This window comes from Prorops nasuta, unplaced genomic scaffold (genome assembly GCF_024137725.1).
Source record: "Prorops nasuta isolate Cenicafe-Biocafe unplaced genomic scaffold, Cenicafe_Pnas_1.2 PNAS00004, whole genome shotgun sequence".
NCBI lineage: Eukaryota > Metazoa > Arthropoda > Insecta > Hymenoptera > Bethylidae > Prorops > Prorops nasuta.
Window position 1 is genome coordinate 2,559,927 of NW_027116801.1, and position 21,905 is coordinate 2,581,831.

Below are 21,905 nucleotides of genomic sequence, written 5' to 3' on the forward strand. Positions count from 1 at the left end.
TGAAACCAGAGTCCAATTTATGCTTGAACAAATTAATCTTATAGAAATCCCTGATAACGTGGATGACTTTTTCGAATTATCTAAATTATATTTAATTGTAAGCATAGTTTATTGGTCTACATGGCATATAATACCATTTGTTATTACAGATTGTAAGATTCTTCGCAGGTTCGAAAATATTCTAGATTATATTCATGCATGGTTGTCTAGTTGGAACCCTGAAAAATCTCATGAATGGCCACATTCATTATAACAAACGCTTTATTAATAAGTAATGTTACCTTCACTGCAAATCCTAAGTATGTTGTTTTGATACACATAAGTAATTAATTTCTTGTAGTCATTTTTGTAACCACTTTAGGGTGTTATTTCTACAACACACTACGAAACATAGTTTTACACGTTTTGAAACGAGAAATATCTTCTGACATTAAGGCGAGACCCGTATAGTTACACTTACAATGTATGAAATTGACTCTCTTATTCTTTATATTATTTCAACATTCTGTAGATTTTCATTTATACGTGTAGATTTAACACACTTTGTCACTGGCATAAAAAGTTCTATAATCTCACAGCATCATATATATATATATATATGTAAATCCCACAAAAGACAAGCTTCGCCTATAAAAATGACGGCAAGTACATAAACCGTCTAGCATAAATAATATCATAAAATAATCCAATTAAAAAAAGTAGTGAAATCCTAATATTAGGCAAGTCTATTTTTTTACCCAGCAAAAGTTAAATTTTCGAAAAAAAAGTAACAGAAAAAAGCTGCTTGCCGGGTCCATGATTTTCATACCTAAGTAACCATCTTACAATACAAGCGCTGCTTTTCGTAATATTAAAATGTTGCTATTTAATGTAATTGTAGACAACGCGCCGCCGGCAAGTAACTTTTTTGTGTTACTTTTTTTTTTTCGAAATTTTAACTTTTGCTAAGGTAAAAAAATATACTTGCCTAATATTTGGATTTCACTATTTTTTTTAATTGGAATATTTTACTATATTATTTGCGCTAGACGATTTATGTACTTGCTTTCATTTTTTACAAGCGAAGCTTGCTTTTTATGGGATATCTTTAATTCGAAAAATATTAATCTATTAGAAATAAAAGAACAACAACCTTGAACTAAATAACTATAATAATTACAGAAGAAAATAAATTTAAATAATATTACGTGAGTAAATCTGCTCCAAATACAAGGACTACACCATAAAATAAATGCATTATTACAAATTTTTATTTTATTCAAAAGCTTCACCTAATAATTAAATAATGTAAGAATAATCATTAGTTTCTGACGCTGTTAAAGTGTTTTGCTACTGCCATCTATTGAGAAAACAGGAAAGTGCATCAGAATGGATAAGAGCCATACAAATGCCGGTGAGAGTGAGAGAGAGAGAGAGAGAGAGAGAAAGATTTGAGAAAATAAAGAAATTCATAAAAAGTTTCACATAACATAACGATAAAGCAACAATGTAACTATCGTTCATGGATTAATCATAACATTTTGCATTTTTCAGCGCTTGTAAAATTCGCGTTATCAATTGTTTATCATATTTGTAATTGTGCAAAGAGAAAGAGGGATAGAGATACAGAGACATATATATAGACAAAACGAGGAAAGGAGACAGAGACAAGCAGAGGAAAGAAGAGAAGGAGGGAGTGGCAGAACAAGGGGAAGCACACAGGCAATGGCATTCTATCTTTATAAGGAGCAGAGGGGGGGGGGGGTCACGATGATAACAAAACCCACGCATCTCTTCCTTCCGTCCCAATGATCCTGCTTTCCATCTCGTCACATGCTAATGAGAGTCCCTTGGAAACGATAATCATTTCAATACTCCAATTTCGCTACGAGAGACTCTCCCTCGTGTTCCAGCAACGTTTGCTGCACTCGCTATACAATTTAGCTCCACAAAACCATTACGTCCAATACTCTCGCTCTTACACCCACGCTACTTCCTTTCTACGCAAAAATCAGCCTCAACATAGAAACCTCCAGCTTTCATGCTTCTCCAAATGACAGTGTCAAATCGGTACTCCAGTTTCGTCCCACTGCAAAAATAAATAAAAAAATTATTACACTCTCCGTTGTTTACGTCTGACATCACTCTCGTTTCTCTGAATCATTATAATTATTGAACCTCGTTCGAACGATAATCGTACACATTGCAAATAATGCCTACATTGATACGAGGGATAAACCGATAAGTATTCGCCATAGGTTACACGAGTGTGGTCAATGAAAGAAAAGCTTGAGAGAAAAATCCAAGTGTGCTGCACGTGTGGTGTAGCAAAGACCAGAGCCTTCCGTCGTATCTCTGCACGTTTCCTCAGCGCACGGATAAAGCCTGCACCTTTTCCCCGACACTCTGTCGTGCCAACAGATTGGTTCGTCTAGAAAGCAAAAACTTCAATAAAATCTGCAAGTAAGAGCCCTCTTAAGTTTAAAAAATAATTGGAAAATCTGGGATGGAGAAACGGGAGGAATCCGGAAAATTCTAGTGTCGATCATGTAGGAAGCAGGAGGGGTAGGGAGAAAATTAGATAAATGAAGTTGTGGAAATAGAAATGAAGGGGGGGGGGGGTAAGAGGATTTATAAAGAGAAGTGAAAAAAGGATTACACGAGTTGTTTGTTTCTGGGAATATTTTAAGAGAGTGGAGTGATAAAAACGGTAGATTCGGGAGGGGGGTAAAGAGCAATGCTTCGGAAGCGAATAGCCCCACCCGCGCTCGCGAGGGCGACCTCGCCCGACGAGTACGGTCCTGGGTGAGTGCGGAACGAGTCTCTCGTCTCTCTCTCTCTCTCTCTCTCGAGCTGTCTCTCCTCCGTCTCCGCTGTGTACGAGCCGTGCAGCGCACATCGTGAGCAATCCGGTGAGAGTCGCGTCAGCAGCCGAGAGAGCAGCAGCGGCCAGCGTGCGCTGCCCTTCTCATCTTCAAGGCGCCACAGCCGCTTCTTTCTCATTGGACCCCCCAGGACAATACCTCCTGGTCAGAACTGCCAACGAGTCGATCCACCTTCTTGGCTCGTCCTGGGCCATCAACGAGACACCCCCACCCCCCTCATTCACGTTCCCGCACGAACACACCTATATATATATATATATATATACAAACAAACTCACGCAACTATATCTATCCTTCTCCCTTGTTCTCTCCGTTACGCGAGAGAACTCGCGTTCGGCCAGCATCAGGAATCCATCGGGAGCCATCGGACCCCGTGCTGGTAAGCTATTCCAACAACAAAATGGAAAGCGAACGCTTCTTGCTGAAAGCTTCCAGGAAGTCTTTCAAGAGAACACAGTGCATCGAACGAGACCGGTGATGCCCGAGAGCTATATTTGTGTTTCTACAGTTTGCTCAGTCAGTGTATCCCTCTCTCTCTCTCTCTCTCTCTCTCTCTAGTCCTCTCACTCGTACTCGTCTCTCGCCTTTCTTTCTCCTACACTCTCGCTCGTCCCATCCAGTGATTTTCGACTCTTCAGCCTCTCAGTCCCAGCTCCTAGAGGTGTCAACTTCGACTTTTCTCGTGCGATACGGATAGAAAATATTCAGCGAGTTCTCGATTTCGCGTTTCTTAGCTCTCGATTACCAGAAAAGGAACCTCCGACGAGTTTATTTTTTTTGCACACTGAACGCGTGGATTTTTCCTACGGTTTTTCACGCAGGATCGTATCGTTGATTCACGATCGATTCTCGGTCGTATTGCAATTTTTTATAGTGTGTGATATTTTTTATTCTATATGCTATAGCTAAAGTTTTTTCTTGACCAGTGGTGAACCAATCGTTTTTTGAGCGAAGCTTCGTTTTTGGACAAAGGGTGTTAATTTTTTAAACTCGTTTAGAGGAATTAAAATCGGTGGCGATAATATAACAAGGAAGCTGAGATTTTCGAAACATCTTTCGAGTGTCGGATAACAGTACGACAGACTAGACATTAGATAATCGTATTAAGTAAATGAGTAGCTGTGTTGAATTTTTGCAAGCTTTTGATATTGCGAAATTTAATCAGCTTTCTTTACAGTTTTCGCGCTCTAAAGATATCATGGAATTTTCGCCAAACAGCGAGAAGCGAGAAGATAATTTGTTTGCAATTTTTGGAAATTTTAACGACAGTTTTCTCTATCCGTAGATGGACTCGTAGCAACAGTTCCCGAACGGTGAGTTCAACGACAGAGGGGTGAAATTTGAAAATGGTGCTGCTTAATTATTGGCACGTGGCCTTGCCGGCCTTAATCGTCTTAATTACAATCTCGTTAGGTAAGTTTCTTTTAGTACTTGATCGGTATCCTCATATTCCTTATCAATGTCTCCCGCTCGACAAACCATTTGCAAAGCATTTTAGTTTTCTTTTATATAATAATCATAATATATAAATCCCATAAATTGTTCGTGTATCGTTATCGTTTCCCTCAACTGTAATTTATTTATCCAGATTGTTACACTTTGCTCGGAATAAATCAACGGATGTTAATGCTCGAAATGTGATGGTGAATTTTTTAAGAATAATATGAGACTAAAATCCGAAAGTTGATTATCCATGAATATAGCCTACTTTCCATTCATTCCCCTTACGACAAGAAGCGTCTTTATCCATGACGATTAGATAGTGATACGACCCCCGACCCGGTCGACCATTTGAAATCGTCCAAAATATGTGTCCTAGGTGCTCCAATGTCCTAATCTCGCTCAAACAAGTACCAAATATAACTCGATTAATAAAAAAACAAACTAGATCACGCGTCAGTTTATCAAGTCACTTCGAAATCATTTTATCTCGCAAATTTTATTCCATTAAAAGACTTGCGTGGTAATTTTAAAGTCCACACTTCAGCATTGCCAAAAGAAGCACGAGATTTAAGCTTATTTTGTATAACGAACGTATGTTAACCAAGAAAGATCAACTTTTACAGAATTGAAGAATTAATTATTGCTGGAGAAAATTACTGTTGAAGAAAGAACTGATTTTTCAATCTTTGGAAAGTTGTAATGATTTTATTTTGGGGGATGAAAGACTCGTTTGATTTAACGATACTTTCCAGAAGCGATTCATCATAAACATCCGCTTGTCTCTTGCGATAGCCTCTACCGGTAGTAGAACGCCTCCCGATAAGATGCTGTAGCTGTGAGAGATATATTCCTAGAGAAAATATTTCGCTCCTTTTAAAATCCCTTTAGAAAAAACATGAAATTCATTTTATTTAAAAACTCATTCGAGCAATTGAGTAATTAATTTTCAACTTTCAGGTCATGGAACACCTCAGTATGGTAGAGACTCGAGATTATCGTTAAAAGGTAAATTTTATAAAAATAAGAAAAAAGAGTAGACGATTGAGAGCGAATTATAAGGAGTTAAAAGAAAAATGATAAATTATATGAAATTGGAAGGAGGAAAGTTTTTCGTGCAGGACCGTGAAAAGGGATTTTTCGTTTTGTTAATTTGAATTTTTTTTCTAATTGGAATTACGGTGGGATGGAGAAGAGTGGCTCTTCGGTGCGTTTGGTTATCGAATAAAGGAGTGGGGGTGTTGTAGGGTCAGTGCAGAGAGGAGACATGTCGCCTATGGAGGTGTTGACAGAACGCCATAACTGGCCACACCCGATCATTACCAAACCAAGAGGTAGCTCAGTCGATTGTCTCTACAAATCCACAAGTTTTTACGCACGTTACATTACGTAACTCCAGATAAACCGTAGCGTAATGATCCCAGACAATAATCAACTCTTGCTAAATTCGGCATGGGCACCAGTGATCTTACAGCACATTTCGTTTAATCTTAAAAGTTTGAAAACAAAAAAATCATTCGTACAAAACCAATTCTCTCCCAAACTCTTAACGAACAGCACTGTATTAACCATTGCGATACAACTATTAATTGTTCTCGTCATCCTGGGTTTTGCCCCCTGTGTAAATTACATAAGCAAATAATAAAAAAATTCAAAGTAAGTAGAATAAAATGTAGAAGAAACGGAAAAGGAGTAAGGTATGGTGTGGTGTGGATAAGATTGACAATTAACCAATCCTTCCGGATAGCCTTTAATTACACCTTATTTAAAATTGTAAATATTTTTTTAATAGCACACGTTTTAATCTTTCTCTCCATGGTAATGGGCCTAGGACTCCTTGAAGATGATACATTGGGAGAGGAAAGATGTATAACCGACTAATTATTACCATATGCAATCTAGAAGAATGTTAAGCAATTTTCATTGATTTTAGCTCATGGGAAGAAATCTCATCCTTGCGAGCAAAGTTCTTGCTACCCTGCGACTGGGAACCTTCTAATCGGTAGAAAACACAGGCTATCGGCCTCTTCGACGTGTGGTCTTCGTGGACCAGAAAGATACTGTATCGTCTCGCATCTGAAAGAGAAAAAAAAATGTTTCTTCTGCGATGCCTCCCATCCTACCAAGCAGCACAATATCGAAAATATTATCAGTGGGTGAGTATCTCACCGAAACTCTTCGACGAATAAAAAACATGTTTTTTGTCAATTCTCATTAATAACAATAAATCAGTGAGACCAATGAGGATTCTCGAACAGGGATTTTTTAATCGTGGCTACGTCACTGGGTTTCAGGATACAATACGAAAACCCGAGAACTTGGTGGCAGGCGGAGAATGGCGTAGAGAACGTGACCATACAATTTGACCTTGAAGCAGAATTTCACTTTACGCATATCATAATCCGATTCCGGACCTTCCGGCCAGCAGCGATGCTGATCGAGAGGTCCTACGACTTTGGGAAGAACTGGAAGGTCTACCGGCACTTTGCTCACAATTGCGAACAATACTTCCCGGGAGTCCCCACTCATCTTCCACAAAGCATGACGGAGGTCATTTGTGAAACGAGGTACTCCGGCGTCTCTCCTTCCTCCAACGGCGAAGTAATATTCAGGTAAATTTTGCAGTTATTAAACCCAATGAACCTTGACCCTTATAGATACCTCCATTCTTTCAACAATAATCTCCTCAGTTTTCCAGCCACCCGACTGTCCTTTAATTTCAGCCATCATATTTGCACTCTTACCCTCAAAGAATTTAACACTTGATCACCGATAACTGACAACATCTTTATCATTCCGAATTGGATCTGAAATTTTCTGTACCGATTGCAGAGTTTTGCCACGTAACTTGGATATCGAGAATCCTTACTCGAAGGAAGTGCAGAATTTGCTGAAGATCACCAATCTCAGAATTAAGATGATGAGGTTACACACGCTGGGGGATGATTTGTTGGACGACCGAGCAGAAATTCGTGAAAAGTATTACTACGGTATCACTGATATGGTGATAAGAGGATCCTGTTCCTGTTATGGTCACGCTTCGAAATGTCTGGAACTGCCAGGGGTGGAGAACGTCCATAATGACATGGTCCATGGTAGGTGTCAGTGCACGCACAATACCAAAGGATTGAATTGCGAGAAGTGCGAGGATTTCTACAACGATACACCATGGAGACCTGCCGTGGGCAAGCAAACGAATGCCTGCAGACCTTGTAACTGCAACAATCACACTACGTCCTGCCATTTCGACGAGGACGTCTACGAACGCTCGGGAAGGGTCTCTGGAGGTGTTTGCGACGACTGCCAGCACAACACCAGGGGACAGAACTGTGAACTGTGCAAACCTTTCTATTATCACGACGTCACTAAAGACATCTCTCACCCCGAAGCATGTCAACGTAAGTGGTTCCCCAATAAATGCCTGTGAATCCTTCGAATGAACCGTTCAAAAACTTACGCATCTTCGATTTTTAACAGCCTGCAACTGTGACCTTGACGGCTCCATCGACGATGGCATTTGCGATTCCAAAACGGACGTCCTCAGCGGAGACGAATCTGGCCGCTGCCACTGCAAAGCGAACGTCGAAGGTCGTCGCTGCGACAGGTGCAAGAATGGCTTCTGGAACTTTGATGTTGCCAATCCCGAAGGGTGTCAAAGTAAGTTGAGACGCTTTGGACGCTCTCAATGTGCTTTTAACGCTTCTTATGTTTCTAGGCTGTACTTGTAACATACTTGGTACCATCGATAATCAGGGCTGCGACATGGTTACCGGTGAATGCACTTGCAAGAGATACGTCACAGGTCGAGACTGCAACCAGTGTTTGCCTGAATACTGGGGCCTCTCGGAGGATCGGGACGGGTGCAAGCCTTGCGATTGTGATCCTGGTGGTGCTTACGAGAATTCCTGTGACGTCATCACTGGCCAATGTCGTTGCAAGCCACACGTCAGCGGACGAACTTGCAACCAGCCCGAGCAAAGCTATTACACTGGCTCGCTCGACTTTTTGATCTACGAAGGAGAATTGTCGAGGGCCACAGACGTGAGTTCCAATTTCTCATTCAATTTTTAGCACCAATGTTGGAAATTATAATGATTTCACGAATGATTTTACAGCAATGTCAAGTAGTCATCAGGGAACCGTACAGGGATGGAAGGAACAGTACTTGGACCGGAACTGGATTTATGAAAGCTTTGGAAGGATCCCAATTAAATTTCACAATAGACGATGTGAAAAAGTCCATGTGGTACTACGTTGTGGTTCGTTACGAGCCAGTGCAACCTGGAACTTGGGAAGATGTACAAATAATCATCGACAGAGATGGTCCGGTAGATCCCAATGGTCCCTGTGCAGACTGGCAACCAGGACAAGATAGGCTCTACGTTCAGTTACCCTTCAACGCTAGGAGTGCCATTGCTACACCGGAAGTTTGTCTGGAGGAAGGCAGGACGTACATTGTGATGCTACAGTTTAGAAAATTCAGCAATAACGTTGATCCTACTCCTACAGCCTCTATCCTGGTAGATTCGGTGAGTCTTCTCGTCGAATATTATAGCCACCAATAAATCCATAAAATTCTCTAACACATATTAATTTATAGATCATCCTACGACCGAAGATAGAAGCCATTCCTTTCTTCAAGAGTCCCGGTCTTGGCGAATTGAGACTTCAGGACTACAAGAGATATCGTTGCGATCAATACTTTAACGAAGTCGATAATTATTGGCAGGAGATGCCTGAAGCTTGCAAGAAATACCAGAACAGCATTGGTTACTATGTTTTCAACGGTGCTCACTGTAAGTTCAAAGAGGGATAGAGATTCAGAATGTGTGTGTGTAGAAAATATGGTAATACATATACAGATAAGGCAAGAGACCAATGACACTGGATTAAACGTGAATCTTTTTTCCAGCCTGTGAGTGTAATCCTACAGGATCGCACAGTTTGCTGTGTCAGCACTATGGCGGTATATGTCCTTGCAAGCAGAATGTGGTTGGAAGGCGTTGCGATCGCTGTGCTCCAGGAACTTACGGATTCGGTCCCGAGGGATGCTTGCCATGTGACTGCGACAGTGTAGGAGCCCTCGATAATTTCTGCGACGTTGAGACCAGTCGATGTAAATGTCGCCCGAACACTTATGGACGTACTTGCGGACAGTGCGAGCCTGGCTTTTGGAATTTCCCACATTGCCAACGTTGCGAGTGCAATGGCCACGCGGACAGCTGCGATTCCAAAACTGGCGCCTGCATCAATTGCAGGGACAGCACAACTGGACATAACTGCGACAGGTGCATCGACACTTTCTATGGTGATCCACGACTCGGTGTTGATATTCCTTGCAGAGCATGTCCTTGTCCAGGTAAGGTGTCCTCCGTATACAAAAAAATATATAATCAGAATAGACTCGTTTCTCCTAACACTTGAACCCTCATTGAAAAAGGTACCTTGGACTCTGGACACTCTTATGCTGAAAGTTGCTCATTGGACCCAGTGACCCACGACGTTATCTGCGAATGTTTCGAGGGCTACACTGGTCCAAGGTGCGAGAGCTGTACCGAGAATTATTTTGGCAATCCTGAAGTGGCGGGAGGAGCTTGCCAACCTTGTGACTGTAGCAATAACACTGACATCAGAAGACCAGGCAATTGCGATCCTCACACTGGACGTTGTCTTCAGTGTCTGTACAACACCGATGGACCAAATTGCCAAATTTGCAAGCCTGGCTTTTATGGAAATGCATTGGAGCAGAATTGTAACGACTGTCAATGCAACGTCCTGGGTACTGACCAATCGGCTGGTTTCTGCGACCATAGAACTGGTCAGTGTCCTTGTCTCCCACACGTGATCGGTCAGCTTTGCGACACCTGCGAAGAGAATCATTGGAGAATCGCCAGTGGCCAAGGTTGCGACCCTTGCCAGTGTGACGTCGTTGGTAGTCTCTCAGATACGTTAGTATTTCTTCATTCAATTTCTGTCATCGTCGCAAAGAACCGCCTTCATTGTTCTTTTAATTTTAGGTGCAATCCGTTCGATGGTACCTGTGCCTGCAAGCCAGGATTTGGAGGAAGACGTTGCAACGAGTGTCAGACAAACTTCTGGGGCAACCCTAACGTCGAGTGTTACCCTTGCGACTGTGACTTGATCGGTTCTTCGAGTCTTCAGTGCAACCGCGAGACAGGGACCTGTGTCTGTCACAAAGGCATAGGTGGAGATAAGTGCGATCAGTGCGATCGTGGCTATCAAGGCGATGCACCTCAATGCAGTCCTTGCGGCGAATGTTTCGACAATTGGGACTTGATCCTGACTGGCCTGAAGAATACTACGAAAATGGTCATAGAAGAGGCTTCCAGAATTCAGAAAGTTGGTACCACGGGTGTCTACAGCCAGGAATTTGACGATATGGTAAAATCCTTGGATCAGGTCAGCTCTCTGATCAGCAACACTTCCATCAGGTCCCAGGACCTTGATGAACTGGACCATCAAGCGGATCAGCTTGCAAATAGCATCAATTCTTCCACGAAAAACCTGGAGGAAGCCGACATTCTTTTGGAGTCTGTTAGCCAGAGGGTCAACCTTGGAGACGTTGCTTTGAAGAACATGAAGAACAGGACGAGCAGCTTGCACCAGAGAGCGTTGGATCTCAGGGAGAACGCCACGAGGCTTCAAGAGGAGAACGTTCAAGGTGCCCTGAACGTCACCCAACAAATGGCAGAACAGTCCAAGCAAGCTGAGAAAATTGCGAATGATACCAGTAATATACTTGCGGACGCAGAGCGTTATCGAAAACACACGGAGAATTTGCTAGTTAAGAACAACATGCTGGTGAATGATGCTCAGGAACGCAACGAGGATGCTCTTCAGCGACTGGGCAGCAAGCTTACCGACTTGAATTCCATTATGCCCAGTCTCAATTTGGACATGTGCGGTGATAACGTAACGGAATGTAGTAACGTTTGTGGAGGTGCTGGATGCGGAGTCTGCGGTGGTTTGTCCTGCGATGCTGGGGCTGTCACGAAGGCTACTCAAGCTTTGGACGTTGCCAAGCAACAGGCTGCGAAAATCAAGGGCCAAAAGGACGAAGCTGAGCAGTTGTTGCGTAACGTAAGTGTTTCAAATATAGGAATTAAATTGAATTTTCTTGATATTTAGCAAATAACAGCTATTGTTAAGAATATCGATATATTCGAGCGGAAATAAATTTTCCAGGTGATCAAGGTCAAGCAGGGTGCAGTAGCTGCTAGAGGAAACGCTCAGGATGCGTACAATTACGCTTTTCATGGTCGGAACAAGACAGACAAGATCGCCAAAGATTTGTCAGACATTAACAAGAAGATCTGGAATATTCTAAGCGAGGAGCATGCGACACCATCGATGGTCAGGGACCTGGCGAACGAGGTGCTGACGAAGAATATTCCTCTTAGGCCGGAAGAGATCAAGGATCTAGCAGACAAGATCAAGAACATCGTTGGTTCTTTGACGGATTCTGACGAGATTTTGGCAGAGACGGAGGGTGACCTTCGGTTGGCCCAACAATTGGAGTACCGAGCTAATAGGACCAAGGAGGCTGCACTGGCTAAACAGGAGCTGGCCGACAAAGTGGTGTTGCTGATTAGCGAGGCTCAGAATGCTCAGAAAATGGCGCAGGGTGCTATAGAACAAGCTGAAAAGGACGTTTCCAAGGCCCACAAGGACCTAGCGGACATTACCGAAGTGACCAAAGAGGCCCAAGCCAAGGCCAACAATACTACGCAATCCGTCGATGCTCTGGATGCTCGTCTTAAACAGGTTCAAACCCAGTCGAAGAGAAACGAATTTGTCCTTGAACAGGAAATAGAGTCCGGAATTCGTAGTGTCGGAGAGGAGGCCAAAGTGGTGGATGCAAAGACGAAGAAGCTCGCTACGGAGTACAAGAATGCTGATGAGACGCTTTATCAGAGAGTCAACAAGAGCAAAGGTGACATCCAGAGAGCCAAGAAGCTCCTGCAGAGAGCATCCGAACTAACAGCCGACACTACGACAAAATTCAAGGACTTGGACGGTATGGAGAGTGTCTACAGAGATAACGAAAGGACTCTGTCCGACCTGATGACCGACGTTGACTCTCTCACAGCAGAAATGGAGAAACATCTGGCTGAAATAGAAATTAAATCGCAGAAGTACAGGAGATGCACTACATAATTTTCCCAATAGGTTTTTAGATCAGAGATTCGTATCGCTATTTTTGGTATGTGTATAGGGTGAAACATCCTCGTAATCCCATGTGAACTATTGGCCTATACAAAATATCTCGACGATGTTTCCTTCCAACGTCCACGAGTCCTCTCAGCTCCTAACAAGAAGTTTGTCGAGTCTTTGGGTTCCTTTTAGAATTTTTTATTTGAGTAACAACAATCTTATACATTGTGTGCGTGGTATAAATAAGAATATCTCAATATTGCAAGACGTAGGTTTTTGTATTGTCAATCAGCTGTAGAAAATTTGTCAAACCGAAAAGCAGGGGCCAATCAGTAATACGAATCTGAATAATGCGAGACTGTGTAGAGTGCCAGTTGAAGAAAATATTTTTGAATTCAATTTTATCGAGCGAGAGAGCTTTATGACCCACTGGGATTAGCATTTATTGATAGTTAACATAAATAAAGTGCCTATTAGTTCATACAAGTCTCTTTGAAAATATTTAACATTAATTCTAAATTCTGTTTTAGGAGTAATGTAAATATTTTAAGGAGTTCTTGTCAGTGCCATAATCTTACACGAAGGGTCCACTTGTTTATGTGTTCAAAAAGGTATTTCATAAGTTCACATACGATGCATTTACAATGACTCTTTAATCGTGCGATACAGTTTAACAGAAAACGCGAAGAGGATCATGAAAAATATGCAAAAAAATAATTGAGTTTGATCATAAATCAAGCAAAAACTTGAAAGAATTTTGTTCAATCATCATGTAATACGTGTATCGTGCCTTTAAAGTTTCACCAAATGAGAATATTTAATTTTTCTTGAAAATCCAGACACAATTTTCTTGATATTACTATTCCTGGAAATTGAGGTGCTCATGGGTTTTTTTGAAGAATTATATCGCCCATAAGAATTTACTTAACGCTAAACAAATGACTGAGCAAAACGTATTGAGGCTGAAAGAAATATACAAAATGATTTTGTACTTATAGAGTAGTAACGAATTCTTCATCTCAGTAACAATAAAGTAGATTCTAAATACATAGATACGGTACTGTAAGTAGAATACAAAGTCGAGGGGAGGCCTTTTTTCAGTCCATGTGTAGCACTTGTAAATAATAATCGTTATTTACAGAACGCCAATCTGTAAATAAAATATTAAACAGCGTAAGTTAACCGAAGTTAACGTAATACCCAACGTACAGTCACTTTCTGTCGTAATTGTTACAATTATTTCAATAGAGGTTTAAAGTTTCATCAAGAAGCGACCATAGCAACATTAATTTCTGAAAATCAAGGAAGAAATGAGAGAGAAAGAGAAAGAGAGAGAGAGAGAGAGAGAGAGAGAGAGTAATAAAGAAAGGAATAGGTACCAGTGATGAGACGACCAAAAGAATGAAAATTTACATAAAAGTTAGAGAAAATGAAAAAGAGATTACCATTTAATTAAGGAAAATTTATTGCGCAAGAAATGAAAAATAAATCATTTTCTCAAACGATTCCGTAAACTTATCAGTTGTAAGTTTACTGTTAAGTTAACGGCAGATGCAATAACATAGATGCTTCAACCAAAAGCTTTTGAATGTATATTTAATACTTTGTTATAATTATACAGAATTCAGAATATTATACATTAGTAAAATAAAGATTGATAAAAGATATCAGACAGGTGGCAGAGTTAAATTTTCTTGAATAAATTTCCCATGTATTTTTCGTTCAGTCTACACACATTGCAAAATCCAACAGCAACCCCGAGCTTTTCGGATCATTGAATCGGAGAGCGCGTTATATTCGTGGGTTATTCTTACGATAACAATGTTTTTCCGGCACGTGATTGTAGATTGTAGGAAAAAAGGGCCAACGGAAACGCGATATCACTGCCTGATAGAATATTTTAATCTGAATGGGACTTTATTATTTCCTGAATGTCTGAAAGTTTCTTCCCTTACCTCGACAAAGTCTGTCGCAAAGTTTTTAACTGGCGTATATTTATTATTTAAAAGCCCCAAAAACTTTGCACTGCAAAATTCGATCAACGACTTTCCACACGAGATTTATCGATTTTCCAAGCGGTTTTTTCTGGCTGAGAAATTTCACGTGCATAATTGCAATATAAATATAGATATTAAAGTTTATTATGATAGACTCTGGTTTCGGTCTGCACACGTGCGTAAATAGAAACTTGGTACCGTGACGAAGCCACCACCACCGATGTAATTTAAGCTCGGGAGACAGAGCGAATCTCTAAAATAACTTGTGTATTTTGTATTATTCTTTGATCTTTGCAATAATCCTTTAAAATTATAGAGCTTGGTCTAACTGCCGAGTTTTAACGAATGATCCTTTAAATCGTTCTCAAAGGGTGGTATAGTTTGATGTGTGAAGAGAGTTCTATTATTATTTTCCATTTGCTCTTCACTCCGTGCCTGTCTCTTTATTCCAGCATGAAACCTCCGGACGAGGATGTTTGGAATAATACACGAAAACTTTTTATTTGCATTTTGCTTAATTGTCATCATGGCTAAACTCTGGAGACTTTTTCCCTTTCAGACGTAGTTATTCGAGGGTGTTTGTGAATAGAACGCTCTGTTGGATGCAAATGGAATATAGGTTTACGAGGGCTAAGCACAATGAGTTCATTCAACGAGTGGTCCAGGGGCTCTCATAATCCTGTAAATTAATAATGAAATTTTTCTATCTTCGTAGCTTCCACTGCGGAAAATAAAAGAGAAATCTGCAACTGCAGAGTCCAACAGTTGGAGAATAATCAATGGAGACAACAAGATTATCATTTTCCACGTCATGTAATTATTGGACTCTCGATACTATGTTGCGGAATGGAAATAAAAATATTGAGCGTCACTGGCCACGAGACAAAGACACAGTTGGTGGTGCGGTCGTTGTGACTTCTGTGCATATCACAAACCAACTAGAAAGACGAAAGGAACACGAGACGACAAATTACCGGAAGCTTTATTGATTCTCATAACGGATTATTATTATTATTTTTATCTAATTTTCTGAAGATATACAATCCATAGAAAATAATGTTATATTTTGCTTTATTCCTAGGAATATACTCGGTAAATAAGAAATTTGACATTGAATCTTTCTTAATTTATAGTTCGAGTAATTAATTTTTATCATCGCGGAATTTTGTGAGCGATGTTAAAATGTTTTGAAATTTGAAAAATTATTCTTTTAATAATCGAGGAGAGGATTGATCGATACGATTAAAGTTCTATTATGCTCGCTTTATCAGGGACTCGTATAAATTCACGTTTATCTTCGGAAGAACTTTTGACCTTTCCCATAAGGTATAGACGCGACGAACAGGAAGGAAATTTGCAATTACAACCTTGGACCATCGACAGTCCCGGATACGCTGGTGAATAGACTATTACAGTTTTTAAGGCAGGAAATGACGTATTAAAAAGTAACTGGGTATGATTGACCAATTGGACTTTTTAAATGGATAGTATACAGCTACAAAATTTAATTAATGAACAAAAAAACGAGAATCAAAATTGTTATTACATATGCAATTTTTAAACAAAAACTTAAATAAACCTTACATTAGAAAAAAGTTCTAATTGTCTAAGAAAATAATAAATAAAATCACAGGGAAGTTAAATGTTTATTCAGTACGATTACACGAGGTCGGATTTCCTGACTATATTTGCTTTTCCTTCCCACCTTCTTACTTTCTCCAAAACAGCCCCTGTTTAAGGACCACCGACAACGTTCGTATTTTTGAAAAAAAAAAAAAACATTCCATTGCATAGAAAAAAATATTCTAAACCTATCGTAGAAAACCCAAGAAAAATATTCCTATCTTTTTGTTACTTCCTGTTATAAAAGAAAATTGTAGGATTTAACGAGGTTTGTCTCTTCAAATATATATATATATATATATATTTCATCAAGTATTTAAGAACCAATCGTTGAAAGTAATCGAAGGTTCCAAAGAAAAATGAGTGGGAGTAGGGAACCTTTGATGAGCTATAAATTTGAAGTACGAATTGAGCATGGACACGGTTAAAATGACGATGACTTCCTTCGCTGGTCGTTCAGAGGAACGTGCGTTCCTGAAATGGAAAGATTATCGGTAATCGTAGGGCCTACAGCAGTTTGTGGATGGGATAAGGAGGGGGTGAAGGGGGAAGTAGTAGCTGAACTTTATAAGTAAAAGGCGTGTGTGCGTGTGTAAGAAAGAGAGAAGGGGAGAAGTGGGGTGTGGGGGGGGGGGGGGTAGAGACCGGGGCTGTTGGACGGTGAAGAGAGTTCCTTCCGATTGTGTTGGGCACCTTTTGTGGGGGTTGACAGCTGGCAACGGGAAGGAGCGGCGAACCCGGTCGAAAGCTGCGCCAATCACCATGTGACCGGTGCACTCGTCGCTCCTTATACCTTCTCGAAAATCGCTACGCGACTCTTTCCCTCAGTTCTCGCTCACCGGCAAAACTCGCATCATCCCCGATCCAAGAAAATCATCCAATGCGGTCAGTCGAAAATTCCATTTTTTCATAAATTATTCATTCCGATAGAATTCGCCTACTCGTTCCTCTGAATTGACTCGTTCATTATTATATAATAACAATAAACTGTATAGTAAAATGCTGTAATCGAGTACCGGTCTAAAAATTCTAATCAAATCTCAGCAACGACTCTCAATGATTTGCGGTTGCAGGAAGAATCAGATTGCGAAGAGTAGGTTACTGACACATTTATAACAACTAGCAGTTTCCTGCTGGGGAGGCGGATAATTGCAAACTATATAAAGTTTTAATTCACGCCTGCACGACCTTGCCGAAAAAATTGATCGATCGTTCGCCAATCTACTTTTGCAAGAGAACAGAATATTTTTGCTCGCCGCGAGTGTAATAATCGTTCGAAGCGTCTTGTAAGGGTATAGAAAAAAATGTAGGTGTGGCGGAGGGTAAACAATAATTAAGGGGATTCGATCGCGCGACGAGCAAACGCGGTTTCTGATGAAAATAGCTCGGAATTCGAAATTCATGGAAAGTATGCAGGAGTCTCGTGGAGATTGTTGAATTTTTAGTTGAAGTAATAAATAAATAAAAATTAGTCAATCGTGTTATACGTGCGTGTACTTGGTTGAATGTTAATTATATCGGAACTCGTTATTTGATTGTTGCAGATTGGAGACGTTGTGCGATTGGGGTAGGTAAAAACGCGGGGTCCTCCTCTTGGATCGACTAAAAAGAGGCTGAGTCTCTCGGGAGCTGGCAGTCGGTGTGGAAGAAAGTAAAAAGGAGGATGGGGAGAGTTAAATCGAGCGAGTTAGATAAGAAGCTGTGTGCATTCATCGTAAACTCGGCGTTATAGCCACCGTACTGGTACCAGTCTTTGATGAACATGTGCCGCGCCGACACATTAAACCCGTGTATAATTAACAGCGACATTAATTAATTATGCCCACTAATGGTGCAATCGACTTCTTCGTGGAAACGTAGAATTATAAACTACGTTGTCAAATTAGACGTACTCTAATAGTTGTCTTTGAAATTATTTTCTTTTTTCTTAATTTACGAGTCTCGTGATATACGATGTATATTGAGTATCGTAAATATTGGGAAAAAAGTGTTTTGGGAAGAGGACGAAGAAGCCGGAGAATTTAATCGGGAGTTTTCAATAAATGTAAGAGGCCAAAGGTCAGTAGCCCAAAAGTGTCGAGAGATAAAAATTTATAAAGTGTCCGTGGGAGAGACGAGTGCATTTATCAGTGTGTGGCGTGAAGAAGACGAGGGGTGGTGTACAAAAAAGGAGGGGGGAGGAAGGGGACCGAATGAATAAGAAGCAAATTGATGTTTCTTGTCAGATAAGTCGAGCTGGGCACAAAGGGTAAACATTGTAGAAGGTCAACAGTCGATCCACAGCAAATATTTCCAACGAATGTCTCAGGACCACGTTGTCTTTGCCAGCCAGCAGAATTGACAGGCAAAAAATCTTGCTTGATACAAGTGGTACCAGTCGAGTCACGGGCACTCGAGAGACTCGGGAGGAAACGCCTCGAAAATTAGGATCAACTGTCGTGCCAGTGGAGTTTTGCAGGATTTTCAATGAAGCGTGAACATTTTGAGAGAGGATTGCGAGGCTGAGTATTTTTTTTGTTATAAAAAAATAGTGAACAACAAATACCGGTTTGTAGGAGGCAAAGGTTGATTTCCCTTCCACTGCTGAGGAATTATCGAATCAATTAGGAATATTGCTCGTTTGTTCGATGAAAGTGAAAACGTGAAATATTGATCAGGGACTGAGTAATTGCTAGGTATTTCTGTGTAGGAAAACAAGAAGAGAATAGAGAGAGGTGTCATTGTGTTGGAGCTGAAAGACGACTGCAGTTTGCTCGGTTTTTATCCCACAGGATAGTGCTGGAGAGTAAAAAGGACCGGAAACTGACTGAAAAATTCCAGTTTTTTTGCCAAACGAGAACTCCTGGCGCGGTCTTGAGAGCTTCGATGAAGGATTTCGCACACATGTAGTTAGCGATCTTTGCGAGAATTCGCTATCTCGACTCTCCAGTGGCTGCTCGCACGTGCAGCTGAACAGTCATCGTGCAGTCAGCCAGTTATCATTTTGACAATACTATATTTTATACACGGTGACTCTGTAGGCCGTTATTAAAATTGGACCAACATTCTTCTCCTCCTCCTTCATCCGCAAAAACCAAACTCGAAACTTTCGAGTCACTCTTAAAACTCAGACTTGATTATTCTTCGACTGTGATGTCGTTCGGGGAAGACACTTTTTTCGAGGAAACTGGGGAGATTTTTTTTAAATTCTTTTATATTATCAATTACGAGTTTGTTAATTTTTTGATTCGTTGCTAAAGTGTTTTTATGCGAGAGTTAATTATTAAAGTGTGTACCAAAGTTGTGCGAGTTTTTATAGTGTAGCTTTAACTTGTCATGGAATAAAATGTAAATATCGGAGAGGAATGAAAATGGAGAATTCGAAAATGGATAATGCAACGATTGCGAAGATAGTGGAGAGCGGATCGTTCGAATCTTTGCCGAGATCGGTGATGATCATAGCTGCGGTTTGTGCGATCATTTTCAGCATAATCGGCATTCTAGGTAAAAGTTCTGATAATTTATCTATATATATATTTACCTTTTGTATGTGTATATACGCGATAGGATAAATATTATTGAATATAATTATTTGTAAACAAGAATAGTTTTGGTTCTGGGTTTATCATGATTTGGAATTATTTCGTCGTTTATAGTATTTAGTATATATATATATATATGGAAGCACATTTAGATCAATGGATTTACCGACCTTTAATTCGATCTAATTGATAATGAAAAATACTCTCCTCCAATTCTTTCGCGGAGCTATAAAACTATACTGTTAACACCCTCGTTTTGCCACTTATCGTTTTCTTTATCCTTATCTTCCTCTTTCATTATTTCGTGCCTGCAATTAACTCGGTAATTGGTGCAGTTTACTTACACGCATACAATTTTATCAATGCAGTCTCGTAAGTGAATTAAATGAAGCTATATAAACAAAAATAACAAACTTATCGCTATGTAAATTTATTATAAAAATAATGATTGAAAAAATATTGCCTTTTATCTTTTGAGATATATCTTTCTATAAATGTCACGTTTCATAGGTGTATAGAAAAGTTAAATTCGGTTAGTAGCTTGACAGATACAAATTTGGAGCGCGAGTCATGAATAATTCTAGTGCATAAGAAATGAAGAATGTTGTTTGGCGTTTGCTCTCTGAATTATGTGGACCCAGCCTATCGGCTATTTTGTAGCTTATGCTTGTGTATTATGTATTGAATTGGAAAACGGTAATCCACGAGCCAAGAAAATGAGATATAAAAGGAGTCTTGATTACATGGAAAAATTAATTTAAAAATAAATGTAAATAATATTCTATGAATAATTTTGATTTGCAGGAAATCTTATAACAGTAATTGCATTATTAAAATATGCAAGACTGAGAAGGCATGCCACGACAGCATTTGTGGTCAGTCTGAGCGTATCGGATTTGATATTTTCAGCTGTTAATTTGCCACTAACAGCAAGCAGGTATTGGAACCAAGCTTGGATACTGGGCGATACTCTTTGTCAAATATTCCCATTGTTTTTCTATGGGAACGTCGCGGTTTCCTTACTCAGCATGGTAGCAATAACGCTCAACAGGTAAGAAAATAGCTGGAGCATCGTCTTCAACATTCATTATCGATTGGCATGTAACGAATGAAATGGTAGATGGATATAGATATATCTAAATAATCATTGTCGTATCATCTAAAAGAAATGCAAAGAAGCTTTCGTCAGCATTTTTAAGTCCCAATCAAAATCTTATCTCAGTCGAATAAAAGGATACACTTAGCTAATTATAAACTATTTTATCAAACTATCATTCCATTGTATTATTGTTATTATAAAATCTTTTTATGGTTATCATTTTGAAAAAATGTATGTTATTTTACTGTTTTTTTTCTTCTTCTTCTTTAGGTACGTTTTAATATCCCAATCGGATATATATTCTCGACTGTACACGACAAAAGGAATAGTTTTGATGCTGATCGCCATATGGACACTGAGTTTTTCCCTCATGATACCACCTTTGCTGAGCGTTTGGGGGACCTTGGGCCTGGACCCAGCGACATTTTCGTGTACAATTTTAAAGAAAAATGGATCTAGTCCCAAAAAGCTGCTATTCGTCCTGGCCTTTATCGTGCCATGTGTCGTTATCAGCGTATCTTATCTATGCATTTATTGGAAAGTTAGAAAGAGCAGGAAAAATTTGGAGGCACATGCTGGTCCTAGTAAGCGCAAAACAGCTGGATTCCAACGTCGAGAAGATTCTAGAGTGACGAGATTAATGCTGACGATTTTTCTCTGCTTCTTACTCTGCTTTATGCCGCTGATGCTGGCCAACGTGTTGGACGACAAGATCAGGATTCCAATTATTCATGTGATTGCGTCGATTTTGGCCTGGGCTTCCGCCGTTATCAATCCTTTCATCTATGCTGGCACGAATAAACTTTACAGAGAAGCCTACAGGCAAGTTCTGTGCCCAGGTACCAGTAAAATTACAATGTCTGGTCCTAGACCAACGCATTCACACTCTAGCAAAGTCTCGTCCCCGCAAACTACTTAACAATGTTTGTACAAAGTGGAAGAAACAATTTATAATTATATAAATGAGACAATTAGAAGACGAAGTACAAGTCTGTAAATTATTCTTAGCGAATAATCGATCGATGTATCTTTGGGACGAAATAGTTTATTTCTTTAAAAAACAAATAGGAGTGACTCTTATTTTATTCAATTTTAAAAATACATTGTATATATGTTGTTATATATATATATGTAATATGATTTAAAATGACACTATTATAAATATATTTTTATTACTGTAAATTCA

At 39.9% G+C, this 21,905-nt stretch overlaps 3 protein-coding genes across 6 annotated transcripts; 2 read left to right on the top strand and 1 right to left on the bottom strand.

The window, feature by feature from the left end:
* Positions 1–1,972: 1,972 nt before the first annotated feature.
* LOC136772819 (uncharacterized) lies at positions 1,973–3,234 on the bottom strand. Its single transcript, XM_066725976.1, has 3 exons — positions 3,143–3,234; positions 2,200–2,410; positions 1,973–2,068 (listed from the first exon to the last, which is right to left on the bottom strand). Exons 1-3 carry the CDS (start codon positions 3,227–3,229, stop codon positions 2,019–2,021), a joined length of 348 nt encoding a protein of 115 aa, XP_066582073.1. The 5' UTR covers positions 3,230–3,234; the 3' UTR covers positions 1,973–2,018.
* On the top strand, positions 2,916–14,147 carry LanB1 (laminin subunit beta-1). Its single transcript, XM_066725975.1, has 14 exons — positions 2,916–3,243; positions 4,150–4,277; positions 5,265–5,312; positions 6,238–6,460; positions 6,599–6,916; positions 7,137–7,702; positions 7,782–7,961; positions 8,020–8,345; positions 8,420–8,833; positions 8,905–9,100; positions 9,217–9,663; positions 9,745–10,252; positions 10,322–11,405; positions 11,511–14,147. The coding sequence occupies exons 2-14, from the start codon at positions 4,211–4,213 to the stop codon at positions 12,480–12,482; spliced, it is 5,349 nt and encodes a 1,782-aa protein (XP_066582072.1). The 5' UTR covers positions 2,916–3,243; positions 4,150–4,210; the 3' UTR covers positions 12,483–14,147.
* A 4,162-nt stretch (positions 14,148–18,309) lies between these two features.
* Positions 18,310–21,642, top strand: LOC136772826 (protein trapped in endoderm-1-like). 4 transcript variants are annotated; one of them, XM_066725985.1, is made up of 4 exons: positions 18,310–18,663; positions 18,789–19,582; positions 20,425–20,671; positions 20,990–21,642. In XM_066725985.1, the coding sequence occupies exons 2-4, from the start codon at positions 19,444–19,446 to the stop codon at positions 21,636–21,638; spliced, it is 1,035 nt and encodes a 344-aa protein (XP_066582082.1). In that variant the 5' UTR covers positions 18,310–18,663; positions 18,789–19,443; the 3' UTR covers positions 21,639–21,642. The 4 variants fall into 4 exon arrangements, with proteins under 4 accessions (XP_066582082.1, XP_066582081.1, XP_066582085.1 ...); XM_066725984.1 differs by having other exon boundaries at positions 18,310–19,582; XM_066725988.1 differs by lacking the exons at positions 18,310–18,663; positions 18,789–19,582 and adding an exon at positions 19,860–19,992.
* The last annotated feature ends 263 nt before the right edge of the window (positions 21,643–21,905 follow it).

Coding starts and splice junctions, on each gene's coding strand:
- LOC136772819 (XM_066725976.1), bottom strand. CDS start 3,229: ATGGCTCCCGATGGATTCCTGATGCTGGCCGAACGCGAGTTCTCTCGC. Junction 2,411..3,142: donor AGAAGGATAGATATAGTTGC/GTGAGTTTGTTT, acceptor TTTGCTTTCTAG/ACGAACCAATCTGTTGGCAC. Junction 2,069..2,199: donor GGTTTATCCCTCGTATCAAT/GTAGGCATTATT, acceptor TTATTTTTGCAG/TGGGACGAAACTGGAGTACC.
- LanB1 (XM_066725975.1), top strand. CDS start 4,211: ATGGTGCTGCTTAATTATTGGCACGTGGCCTTGCCGGCCTTAATCGTC. Junction 8,346..8,419: donor AATTGTCGAGGGCCACAGAC/GTGAGTTCCAAT, acceptor ATGATTTTACAG/CAATGTCAAGTAGTCATCAG. Junction 9,664..9,744: donor CAGAGCATGTCCTTGTCCAG/GTAAGGTGTCCT, acceptor TCATTGAAAAAG/GTACCTTGGACTCTGGACAC.
- LOC136772826 (XM_066725984.1), top strand. CDS start 19,444: ATGAAAATGGAGAATTCGAAAATGGATAATGCAACGATTGCGAAGATA. Junction 19,583..20,424: donor CAGCATAATCGGCATTCTAG/GTAAAAGTTCTG, acceptor TTTGATTTGCAG/GAAATCTTATAACAGTAATT. Junction 20,672..20,989: donor GTAGCAATAACGCTCAACAG/GTAAGAAAATAG, acceptor CTTCTTCTTTAG/GTACGTTTTAATATCCCAAT.